At 41.3% G+C, this 12,834-nt stretch overlaps 1 protein-coding gene across 3 annotated transcripts in view; it reads left to right on the top strand.

Moving 5' to 3' along the window:
- The window catches only part of LOC120051037 (guanine nucleotide-binding protein G(olf) subunit alpha), a 66,680-nt gene that overhangs the window by 16,788 nt on the left and 37,058 nt on the right, over nt 1-12,834 (top strand). For 2 of the 3 annotated variants that reach the window (XR_005477219.1, XM_038997644.1), the window contains exons 2-4: nt 2,229-2,301; nt 3,475-3,529; nt 3,680-3,799. Coding sequence is in view for 2 of the 3 variants with exons in the window: in XM_038997644.1 (XP_038853572.1) it covers nt 2,229-2,301; nt 3,475-3,529; nt 3,680-3,799 (248 nt within the window). In the remaining variant the exon portion in view is untranslated. Of the gene's footprint in view, nt 1-1,541; nt 1,999-2,228; nt 2,302-3,474; nt 3,530-3,679; nt 3,800-12,834 lie in introns of those variants that run through there. The other variant, XM_038997646.1, reaches the window with a different exon arrangement.

The following is a 12,834-nucleotide window of genomic DNA, read 5'->3' as shown; positions in this document are numbered from 1 at the left end:
GAGAGAGGCTGGACTGAGGGCTTGTAGGCCTGTTGTAAGGCAGGTCTTCACCAGACATCACCGGCAACAACGTCGCCTATGGGCACAAACCCACCGGCGCTGGACTACAGGACTGGCAAAAAGTGCTCTTCACTGACGAGTCGCGGTTTTGTCTCACCAGGGGTGATGGTCGGATTCGTGTTTATCGTTGAAGGAATGAGCGTTACACCGAGGCCTGTACTCTGGAGCGGGATCGATTTGGAGGTGGAGGGTCCGTCATGGACTGGGGCGGTGTGTCACAGCATCATCGGACTGAGCTTGTTGTCATTGCAGGTAATCTCAACCCTGTGCGTTACAGGGAAGACATCCACTTCCCTCATGTGGTACCCTTCTTGCAGGCTCATCCTGACATGACCCTCCAGCATGACAATGCCACCAGCCAGACTGCTCGTTCTGTGTGATTTCCTGCAAGACAGGAATGTCAGTGTTCTGCCAGGGCCAGTGAAGAGCACAGATCTCAATCCCATTGAGCACGTCTGGGACCTGTTGGATCGGAGGGTGAGGGCCAGGGCCATTCGCCCCAGAAATGTTCGGGAACTTGCAGGTGCCTTGGTGGTAGAGTGGGGTAACATCTCACAGCAAGAACTGGCAAATCTGGTGCAATCCATGAGGAGGAGATGCACTGCAGTACTTAATGCAGCTGGTGGCCATACCAGATACTGACTGTTATTTTTGATTTTGACCCTCCCTTTGTTCAGGGACACATGATTCCATTTCTGTTAGTCACATGTCTGTGGAACTTGTTCAGTTCATGTATCAGTTGTTGAACCTTATGTTCATACAAATATTTACACATGTTAAGTTTGCTGAAAATAAAAGCAGTTGACAGTGAGAGGACGTTTCTTTTTTTGCTGAGTTTCTTATTGTAGTGTGGCATTTTGTATTGCTACAGATGAAAGAGAACCTACTAGGCCATAGAGTAGGCTATAGTAGGCCTATGTCAAGTTAATAGGCTATTTCAGAGAAATTTGAATAGCAGAAAATTAAAAAACTAGTTATCTTTTGTATAGAGTTTAACAGTGTTATTAGTTGGTTTTGTAATATGATCCATATGGTTTGTGTGATTATACGCTGGTGCGCGGCCCTGGTTAACCTCCATTTACCGGTGTTTGCAAGCACCTGTGAAATGATTTACGCACGCAAAGTGGATAGGGAAATGATTTGTGTAGGAAACGTGATTAAATTGTCTGTCTGGATCAAACATAAACCCGTTTTTGGAAACAATTGTACTATATTATTCACCAATTATTTTACACTGAACAGCCTATTGAAACTAAACTTTTCGGCGCACATTTTATTAGATAAACGCAGCCTATCTTTTTGTTTGTTGTACATGTGAAAGTAAGAAATGTTGTTTTAAACTGGGTATTCAAACAGTGGTAAGGTGGCGCGCGCTCTGTGAGGTGTTTCTCTTTCGGTGCAGTGTGACTTCCTGGTGCTACAGAGAGAGGCAGTGCTGAGTTAAAGGGACCGAAACAGAATTTTAGACCGGAAAAATAGAGAGTGGGAAGCAGGAGCGAGAGAGAAGAGCAGTTGGCTGGCTTCCAGATTCAGCCCCGCTCCACTCTTTGCATATTTATGAAGTCAATGTATCTTTTTGTTCTATTTATGATGCACATATTTATTAGAATCGACTGAATCCACTGGGTTGGGTTTGACAAAGGGTTAAAACGAAATTGTAACGGGGAAGATTTTTTTCTGAGCGACGGAGAAGTGGCGCACGGATTTTTCGCCCTATTTCTTCTCCTTTTATATTGAACGTAGGATTTGCATTAGCTGTTATTTTATACTTTCTTTTTACGAGAAGAGCTCAGCGGAAGATGGGGTGTTTGGGCAACAGCAAGACTGAAGATCAACGCATCGATGAAAAGGCACAAAGAGAAGCGAATAAAAAAATCGAGAAACAATTACAAAAGGAAAGACAAGCATATAAAGCCACACACCGACTGCTTTTATTGGGTAAGGTCCAGAAGGTGGATGTGATAACGGATATGTATCATGTATGTTTTCAGATTCGCCCCCAGCCCACATATGTTGACAGGTCTCGCAAGCGAGCGCTGACTGAATCGTCAGATGGATTGTACAATTGGCATGGATTTTAAACACCAGCATATGCGGCACTCGAGTACATTCTTATATTTTAGCGATGGCTCCATTTCCTTATGCTTCATCTGTGTTTTATTTCGAAGGGGCCGGAGAGTCTGGGAAAAGTACGATTGTCAAGCAGATGCGGATTCTGCACGTCAATGGCTTTAATGCAGAGTAAGTACCCGTTATTTCATTTATTTTAAATGATTTACGTGCAAAATTGGACGTATTCCTGTTCTGTTTTGATAGTGTTGAGTATTAAAATATATTTTCTTGTTGTCATTTTGATTTGTTTGATGTAAGATAAGAAAAGGATCGAGGATTGGGTAGACATTTCTTTGCTCTGTAGCACTGCAGTGTCCATCGGGCCCAATGGTTTAGCAACAGCATGGCAACAAGCCTGCTATGTCCAACTGATTTCTAATAGCTGTCACAGTGATAAAGACGACATAGTAGCAGATTTAGGCCTACTTGTGGTCGAGATTATGCGTGTCAAAACACTGACAGATACATGTTACGCTGTATTTACAGTTGCTATTGCATTATAATGTGGACCCCCAAAAAATACATCTCAACTGAATTCATGTGTTGAAATAAAAACCTTCTGCGACAGTAATGTGTGCAGTGGTATTTTAAAACGGTGCTAAAACGATGTATCTTTATATGTATGTGTCAATGTATCCCACTGGACACAGGCGTCAATTCAAGGTCTATTCCACGTTGGCTCAACGTAATTTCATTGAAATGACGTGTGAACAATGTTGATTCAACCAGTGTGTGCCCAGTGGGATCTTTCTATGGTTTATGATATCCTACTATATTCAATCTAGACTTGGTTACATTGTAGTTTGATTTGGTTACATTGTGCACTGTAGTATATGCTTCTGTATAGACTGTAGTGTATTGACTACGTTTTTTAGGAAATGAATGATGATACCCAATCGTAAACTGTCCTCAATATTTATATCTTTAATAATACATTTTATATTATTTGAGAAAATGGACCAAGTAAATACAGTCTATGCTTCATTTCCATCCACCTTTGGTTCTAAATGAGACGCATCTCGTTGAATATTGGTGTAGCATAGGCTAGCCTAATGTAATAGCTTAAAAAGTAAACTTTCAAATAACATTTTAGCACAAAACATCATTACTGTTAATTTACAAATAGTGAGTATTACTTAATAGGCTATTAGGCCTATGATGGTTTGCATTAGTGGTGATATGAGACAACCTTTCCTTTCTGTGGGGCAGCATAAAGATTCCTTTAATGAATCCAATTCAAATTTTTAAGGTATTTAATTAATGTTTAACAGACCTATTTGTATATGTTGTTTCTCCACCCAGGGAAAAGAAACAGAAAGTCCTGGATATTCGGAAAAATGTGAAGGATGCCATTGTGGTAAGTTGATGATGTGCTGAGATTTGTATGATAGAATATGGTCACACCCTATGGGGTTGTTTCCTGCAATCCCATTTTACTGATTAGACTGGCTTATCCCACATTTATCCAGCTTAATGTCTAATGTTTTTGTTTTTATCCGCTTTTTAGACGGTAGTTTCGGCGATGAGCACGTTAATACCCCCAGTTCCAATAGGCAACCCAGCAAACGAGTCCAGAATTGACTACATCAAAAGTATAGCACCTCTCTCGGACTTCGACTACACAGAGGTAAGGGCGACTGACCGACCGTCAAACACTGTCATTAATGCTTTATAGTCTTTGACGCTGATTTCTGTCTGTCTGTCTTTGTCTCTCTACAGCTTGTTAGTTATGCCCTGAGAAGCAACTTTAAGGCATTGATCAGGCCTGCTATTGATAGACTATCCAACTGATTGAATTTACTCATTCAGTGGACACTCTAACACATGTTTTCTAAGTTTATTTATAGTCAAGTTGTTCAATGTGGAGTCTAAATGTTGATGCCAAATATACGGTCACCATGAAAAAGCGGTTATGTAGGCCTATACTCAAATAGCAGTAATCTAAATTAGCCACATTCACTAGTGTCCTTTTTTAAAGCTGTAATCAGACTAGTTTAGTAGGCCTGGTGGATGGACATTTTTGCCAATGGGGAGGAGTCATATGCTTCAGACAATCAACCACAGCACTATTTGCAATTACTTCCTTGAGGAAACAACGAGAAGCGAGTTATTCAAGTTTGTACTGAGAAGTGTTCAGATCCTACTCACAAAGGATAAGATTCCAGTCAAAACCACAAACTACTGAGCCATAAGCTACATGATTAGGTCATTTATAAATGTATGAACCATTGCAGGGTTTAATAATAATAATAACAAGTTGTAAATGCTTTACTAAATTGTGTAATATGAATGACTACCTGAGCTCTGCAACAGGTTCTACAAATGCCCAGTAGTAGGCTACTGTGGATACCTTGGATGTTTTCTTTACTTTGGATTTGAATGAAAGGGCCTGATGTGGGCAAATAGATGACATCACTCCTGGTGTTTGCTTTCAATGATATCTCCCAGCTATGAAATGAATTGTTGTATGAAGTTAACAGTACTTTGTATGAGTACCCAAGATAGACCTGTATTTGACTCCCTGGAAATATATGATATTTTAGAAATATGTCATTTTAGAAGATGCTGTTATCCAGAGCGATGAGGGGTTATGTACATTGCTCAAGGGCACATGGAGGGGGGGGGGGGGGGGGGGGGATCACCTTGTCAGCTCTGGGATTCAAACCAGCAACCTATCAGTTACTGGCCCAATATACTTAACCACAAGGCTACCTGCCGCCTTATACACAGTATATACCCTATAACGTAGGGCCCAGGGGTTTGTTTGATCATGTCACATGACCTTGAGCTTACCCTTTTCTTTAAAGCTTTTTCATCGAACTGTTCACTATTGCTTTCATTAAAAAAAAATGTCGCTCTGGATTATAGCATCTGCTAAATGTAAATGTTATTTTGTTGTAATTCTCTTTTCTTGAAAGGCTTGAAATAAAAAACCGTAACATGACATGATTTAACTAAAACAAGAGTTACTATTGGCTGTGATATTTGTTGTTACTTCCTCCCATTGGAATGTCCACAAAATAGGACATAGGTCCAAAAGTTTGCTCCAATCAGTAACCTTGTTTTTTCAGACAGTGAGTAAGGGGAGGCTGGCCCAGTGTGCAATCTGGGCACATCTGTTGGACTAGATAAATACTAATCAACTGTTACATGATGAGTCTGCTTCCTAGAAAAAGCTTTTAGTAACCTAATTTAGTTTTTTGGGAGGAGGGGTGAGTTTGGGGGAGTGCATCGTTAGACATTTAAATTAAAGCGTCCCTTCTTCCTCACAAGGAATTGTTTGATGCCTTCTCTGCGTTCACTGGGTCAAGGCAAGGCAGACAAAGCGTTGGTCTGTTGGTGTTGAGGTGTTACGAAAGAATCCAAACAGTAGTTTCTTTTAGTGTTTTAGATTCCCTGTGTTGGTTCTGAGACGTTGCAGACGACATGAAACGGATGACGAGAATATGGTTCTGCTCCAGGATGTGTTGATGCTGAGTTATCTAACGCTTTTAACTTTGTACTGTACAAGCCCTGATGAAGGCCGTTGTGAATTTGACATTGGCTTGCTAATGATAAGCAGTGGTTGTGATTGGCCGACAAACTTGAAATATGGGACTTTCAAAAGTTTATTTGACCCCAAGATGTGGATATTTCAAGTTTTCGTTTCCTTTATTTAGTGTTTTCAATTTGTTTTTATAACGGGACGTTGTAAAGAAGAGGTGGTACATAAAGTTTATTGCATTGCGTCTCAAACGTGTCCACGTTGTTCAGGTCAGACATTTTGAGTCGGATCTGATATTTCAACCGAGTGCGTTTGCTTTAGCGTTCAAATTAAAGCTGATTAGAACGCCATTTCAGTCCTATTTTCTCGTGTTGCCCAGTTGTTGGAGGTGTCGTTCCGTCCGTCTGTGTATTTATACTAGTGGAGATGCATACTGTATACTAGTCTGTCAAAACATGGACAGTAGGAACAGTAGATGTTTTGGCTGCAACACACAGGCTTCATTAATTAGGCCTATTATGTAATGGCGCATCGATTTCTGTTAGTAAACATGTTGGCTAGAGGCTCAGAGACAAAGAGAGGCCCTCGCAGCAACCAAACGACTTAATAATTTCCCTCTAAAGCAGGTCTGTGTTTTATGTCTGGCCTCCCATGTCACATGTACGGCCCTGTTTCTGCTGGGACTCAAAACCCTCTTTGTCTACTACAGCAGAGATTCAAAATGCAATTTTTCCTCAAATCGGATTTTAAAAGATTACAATAATACATTTCAGCATTGGCCTCTGCTGAAGATTTGACATTTGATGTGATGTCTTTACTTCCATGCTAGGCTATATAGGCCTTTAGGTAAATCATATCATCCAATTAGCTTCTTAATGTTGCTAAAAAACAGACTTTAAAAAGAGTCCGGTGTTGAGAAATAAATGGATTTATCCACGTTTTTTCTAATTTAAACCTGAATGAATTAAATTATGCCTTCAACTAAATTCACAATGCCCACACACATGCACTTTCAAAATGGTTCCTTTCAGATTATTAAAACAATAAAATGCAGAGTCTGCATACCATACGCTTTAATCTCTACCCACCCGCATTCGTTGATAATTGAGAATCACAGTAGTCCATTTTTTCATACTGCAATATGAAACCGCGAATAGACGTGTTTCTTTTTTTTCAAAGATTGTTCAGTGATTTATTTAGGGGGGGAAAAATATATAGCAAAATATATGGCTTGTGTTGCTGTGGCCCTGGCTCAAATGCTTCTATTGGCAGCAGGTGACATACACCCTTGGTTAAAAACCACTGCTTTAAAGGCCCAATCAACAGTTGAACAATAATAAAGTGGATCACCCCACATCTGTTTTGGTAAAAAGCTGAAGGATGGGTCTGGAGAAATGTAATTACTCTCAAATTCATAGATAGCGCTATGGACTGACCATCCATGATATCAAACATTGGAGTAGAACAATCTTATACCTTGGGTTCTGACCAGGTGCCACAGTTGAACTAAGTTCATGAGGAATTTATAAGTTATATATATATACCCATTTATTCTTGAAGAATATATCATTCATTTATAAGTTTAAAAATGGATGTAGCAACTACAGATTTCCCCTTTCTCAAAATAACGCCTCAGCAGTTGAGCATTTGATTGTGGTTACATAATTGAAGAGCATTAATTTTTTTTTATCCATTCCAAGATTTCTTGACATGGTGCCAGTAGCGGCTAGACTAGAATAATCGTAGATAGTATTTTGGGCCTGCGACTTGGCTCCAATGCATTCTCGTGTTCAGTTTGCTCTGCTTTTTGCATTTGTCCGAAGTTGACATGTGATACTTCATTATGCAACATCACGACTACACTTTATCTACTTGTCTATCTATTCTATTTAGCGGGAAATATTTATGGCAGATGCAGGTGTTAAGCGGAAACTATCAATGATATAAAACGCACGTTAATATCTCCTGTAAATTGCGGAATCTACCAATGAATACATCTATCTGAGACAACTACAGAATTGTCAATACAAAACATACGAATGGGTTTGGCCAATATGGTGAGAATGCGGTACCTGGCCATAGGTATGAAACGGTTAAGGAGACGTAAGCTAAGTACACATCGTTCCGTTTGCTGTCTTTCACGGGCCCCTCCATTAGAGACTGTAAACTGCACACTGCGTTTATTCAGGCTGTGTCACGAGCATCCCTAAACCCGAGCCCTGAGGAGTGTCTCCTGCTTCTCTACACACACACACACACACACACACACACAGCTTGATCATATTAGGCCTCCTTTGTTAAGCCATCGGAAGAGGAGAGAGAAGCGCCAGTGGGTTTTTAGATTGTCGGCTGGAGGGACGCTCCAGAGTGTAATGGACGACAGGGCTGGAATGGTGGACGGGATTGATACCATACAGTACGATATGGAGTAAACTGCCTCTCTTTAACTTCATTAAGCCTACATAGTATACATACAGTATATTGGGCGTTGGCCACCACGAGCCAGAACAGCTTCAATGCACCTTGGCATAGATTCTACAAGTGTCTGGAACTCTATTGGAGGGATGCGAAACCATTGTTCCACGAGAAACTCCATAATTTGGTGTTTTGTTGATGGTGGTGGAAAACGCCGTCTCAGGCACCACTTTAGAATCTCCCATAAGTGTTCAACTAGGTTGAGATCTGATGACTGAGATGGCCATGACATATGGTTTACATCGTATTCATGCTCATCAAAGCATTCAGTGACCACTCCTGCCCTGTGGATAGGGGCATTGTCATCCTATGGGGGCATAGCCAAGGTAGACAAAATAATGGCCTGCCCATTATCATTATACATGACCCTAAGCATGATATTAATTGCTTAATTAACTCAGAAACAACACCTGTGTGGAAGCACCTGCTTTCAATATACTTTGTATACTCATGTGTTTCCATTATTTTGGGGCAGTTACCTGTAGTATGTGTAAGCCGTCAGATCAGTCCTACGTTCTTTAGTAGGCCAATGATGGCAAGTTGAAGACCGATATGCTTTAAAATCCAAATAAAATTATCATATGAGACACAGACCTCTAGTCTTCAGACATGCATCAGCAATGGCGTTTTGTAATGCTTGTTGAAGACACTGAATACTACTGTATAATTGTGTGCCCTCCCGAACTTCCTTAAACTCGATTAAAAGCGACCATTGCTAATTGTGGATTAATCCTGAAGTGCTGTGTGACATGTTAGTAAAATGTTACCTCATAGGGCTTTTTTGGTCTAAGGAGTGTGTATGTCAGGCTAGCATTTCAACACATTGTCACCGACAGATCCATTTCAGTGCTGTTCTTCTCTTTGTCTGCCAGTGAAAAATTCATACATCAAGAAGAGACCAGATGTTCTCTTACTCTCTTCTCTCGTTTGCTCTCTCTTTCTCTTACTCTCTTCTCTCGTTTGCTCTCTGTTTTCTCTCTTCTTTTACTCTCTTCTCTCGTTTGCTCTCTCTTTCTCTTACTCTCTTCTCTCGTTTGCTCTCTGTTTCTCTTACTCTCTTCTCTCGTTTTGCTCTTTCTCTTACTCTCTTCTCTCGTTTGCTCTCTGTTTTCTCTCTTCTTTTACTCTCTTCTCTCGTTTGCTCTTTCTCTTACTCTCTTCTCTCGTTTGCTCTCTGTTTTCTCTCTTCTTTTACTCTCTTCTCTCGTTTTGCTCTTTCTCTTACTCTTCTCTCGTTTGCTCTCTGTTTCTCTTACTCTCTTCTCTCGTTTTGCTCTTTCTCTTACTCTTCTCTCGTTTGCTCTCTGTTTCTCTCTTCTTTTACTCTCTTCTCTCGTTTGCTCTCTGTTTCTCTTACTCTCTTCTCTCGTTTGCTCTCTGTTTTCTCTCTTCTTTTACTCTCTTCTCTCGTTTGCTCTTTCTCTTACTCCTCTCATTTGCTCTCTTGTTTTCTCTCTCTTTCTCTTACTCTCTTCTCTCATTTGCTCTCTTGTTTTTTCTCTTACTCTCTTCTCTTGTTTTCTCTCTCTCTTACTCTCTTCTCTTGTTTTCTCTCTCTCTCTTACTCTCTCTCTCGTTTGCTCTCTTGTTTTCTCTCTCTTTCTCTTACTCTCTTCTCTCGTTTGCTCTCGTCTTCTCTCTAGATCTCTTCCTGTTAATCCTTTGTCTGGGGCTCCTTTGCTCTGGCCTGCATCACCATTTCCTGACGGCAGCCATTTACACCAGATTATCTTAGTGACAGACTGACAGACAGGCAAAAGGGCAGAGAGACAGTTGTGTGTGTGTTTGACAGGAAGGGGTGTTTTGAAGTGTAACAGGACGTATCTGAGAGACGCAGGATCATGCCTCGCTGGCGTTGTGACCAGCATTATGTCTCCCCTGACGGTTTTGTCTGAGGGTGTGTGTTGTGTTCGAGAACTATTAGGTGCTAAAAATATCCTCTTCATTTTGTTGATGACTCATCGTAGCTTTATGTGTGACAGGAAAGCTAAACCTGGGGCAGAAAAGCAGGCTCTGTGATAGAGTGGGATTCCTGAGAAATTGCATAATGCATAGCTGTGCGTTGACAAATATATCTAAGAATCCTTTGTCTGATTGTACTCTGAAATTTGGTTTCTGAGCAGAAATTCATTCAAGGGAGTTGTTCTTGGGACTTCTTGTTTTGATGTTGTTTTCATTAAAGTTGATTCAAAAAAGGATGGCCATGACTAACAATGTGGAAATTGCAACGTGAGTTTTATGGAACATGCATACAATTGTATTCAACCCTGCATCCATACGCACAAACAACTGAAACACTTGAACATTTAATTGAGCGTTTAGTGACAGCAAACCGTAGCTGACAGGCAGGCTACCAAAAAGGCTTTTTATTTCATTGTAAGTGTGCTCATTACTTGTTACACATGGCTGAGGATGTCCTCTCACCAGAATGTAGATTTGTCTGTGAAGGTTACCATAACATTGTTAGTGTTGCAGGAGACACGGCTAGTACCCCCCTCTCTCCCTCCAACCACCCACACACACTTGTTTTGAATGGAACATCCCCAGTGAAAACATGGCCTTCCTGGGTTCTAGGTCAGGTACCAGACCACAGGCGCTGCCTGAACCCTGCCTAACCCATCACTTAGCACCCACCTGGACAGAACTGTGGCCCTAAAAATGAACAAACACGCCATAGATTGAGACCCTACCCTGGGAGCTCAAATGTTGTGGCACTAAAGACAGTGGTATCCTAGCACAATCTCCCTCACTGATCCACTGGAGGGTATACAAGGGGGAGTGTTGATAACTAGGGTAGCGGTGTGGAGGGACTGGAGGAAGCCCCAAAGTAGCCAGGGGCGCCATTAGCCAAAGCCCCTTGGCACAGGACTAGCTCTGTTTAACACACTCCTAATTACTCTTTTTACCATCGCTTCATCGCTAATGAAGGCCTAGGTACAGTAAAGGACATACTTGTTAAATGGGCATCAGGGTTTTGTTAACGTGTTTTTGTGTCACCAGGTGTTCCCCAGGGCTCAGTGTTGGGCCTTGTGAGTTTTGACTGTGGGGACCCACAGAGCCGCTTTAGTGATCCCCAGCCATGTGATATGCTGCCTGTCACAGGCTACATACGTTCTTTACAGTTCCTTTGGTTTTAGCTCGGGTGATTTTCCAGCAATTTAAACTGGTGTAAATTTGGATTTCATTAACAGCGTTTAGACAGGCAGCCCAATTCTGATAATTTTTTCCACTAATTGGTCTTTTGACCAATCAATCGCATTAGATCTTTTCACGTCAGATCTTTTCAGAGCTGATCTGATTGGTCAAAATACCTTTTAGTGAAAAGAATATCAGAATTGGGCTGCCTGTCTAAACGCAGCCGAAGTCGTGGATTTCACTTATTTTCGAGGTGGATTTAACTAGGCTGGGTACCTCCTCATTTCTACACTACACAATGCTCAATCATTCACTTGCTAAGTCAAAAACAATTTGACAAAATTGTAGAAACAGATGGGCTGGGTGTTTGTCACTTGGAAATAGTAGTTCTAAGACATTTTAGAGCATCCTCGTTGTGCTCCCTGTTTTGGTCCAAATTAATAACTCATTAATTTGGGGAAAAACATCTAATTTTCCTGTCACAAGACAGATAGTACCTGGATCAGTGTTGCTGTAACATAATAACATGGCACACGTTAAAGCAACATCCCTGTATCTTCTCCATTCTCCCTGTAAACACATAGTACAGCAGCATCTGGGCTGATATAGGCAGCAGCGCATATGAACTGGCTCGGTGTCCTCCCGCTTCTTTCCTCCTCTCCGCTTATCAACTTCCTGTTCCCGCGGTAAGATCATCAGCCTTGACTATGAAACTGCCCTGGCAGAGAGACGCACTCTGCTTTGTGGAGAAAGAGATCCTGACTCTGCTTTGCATGTGGAGAAAGAGATCCCCACTCTGCTTTGTGGAGAAAGAGAGATTCTGACTCTGCTTTGTGGAGAGCGACATCCTGACTCTGCTTTGTGGAGAGAGCGAGACATCCTGACTCTGCTTTGTGGAGAGAGCGAGACATCCTGACTCTGCTTTGTGGAGAGAGCGAGACATACTGACTCTGCTTTGTGGAGAGAGCGACTCTGCTGGGTCAGTACATCAAAATGTCACCTGGAACTAATGGGGGCAAAGAGGAAGTCCGAGAGGTGCGGTTGTGATCATATACAGAGCTGTATTTCAGTGGAGACATTAAACCTGATAAGTGACGCTTAGTCGTTTTGGAGCGTTTTTTATTTGTTATGAAATATCATAGGAACTATGTAAGAATTTTTTTCTTGCAATTTGCACATTCCAGTGTGTGGAAGGAAGATTTTTTCCCTCTGATGGCAGCTTTGAGGCGTGCATGGTGAAAACCTTTCTCTACCACCGTATGAAAGTAAACTATGACAATATGACTAAATGTCCTACTGTGTTGGGTTTCTGGAATGGTAGATAGTAGGGATGTCCATCTTTTCCTTTTAAGACCAATCGATACGTTTCTAGATAGATGGGCTCTGATATGATACAGGAACGATACATTTTATACTGAACAAAAAATATTAACACAACATGTAAAGTGTTGGTCCCATGTTTCATGAGCTGAAATAAAATATCCCAGAAATGTTCCATAAGCACAAAAAGCTTATTTCGCTCAAATTTTGTGCACAAATGTGTTTACATCCCTGTAAGTGAGCATTTC

Source organism: Salvelinus namaycush, chromosome 7, assembly GCF_016432855.1.
Source record: "Salvelinus namaycush isolate Seneca chromosome 7, SaNama_1.0, whole genome shotgun sequence".
Classification (NCBI taxonomy): Eukaryota; Metazoa; Chordata; class Actinopteri; order Salmoniformes; family Salmonidae; genus Salvelinus; species Salvelinus namaycush.
The sequence above is the reverse complement of the archived record's forward strand: the minus strand, read 5'-3'. Positions and strand labels throughout refer to the sequence as shown.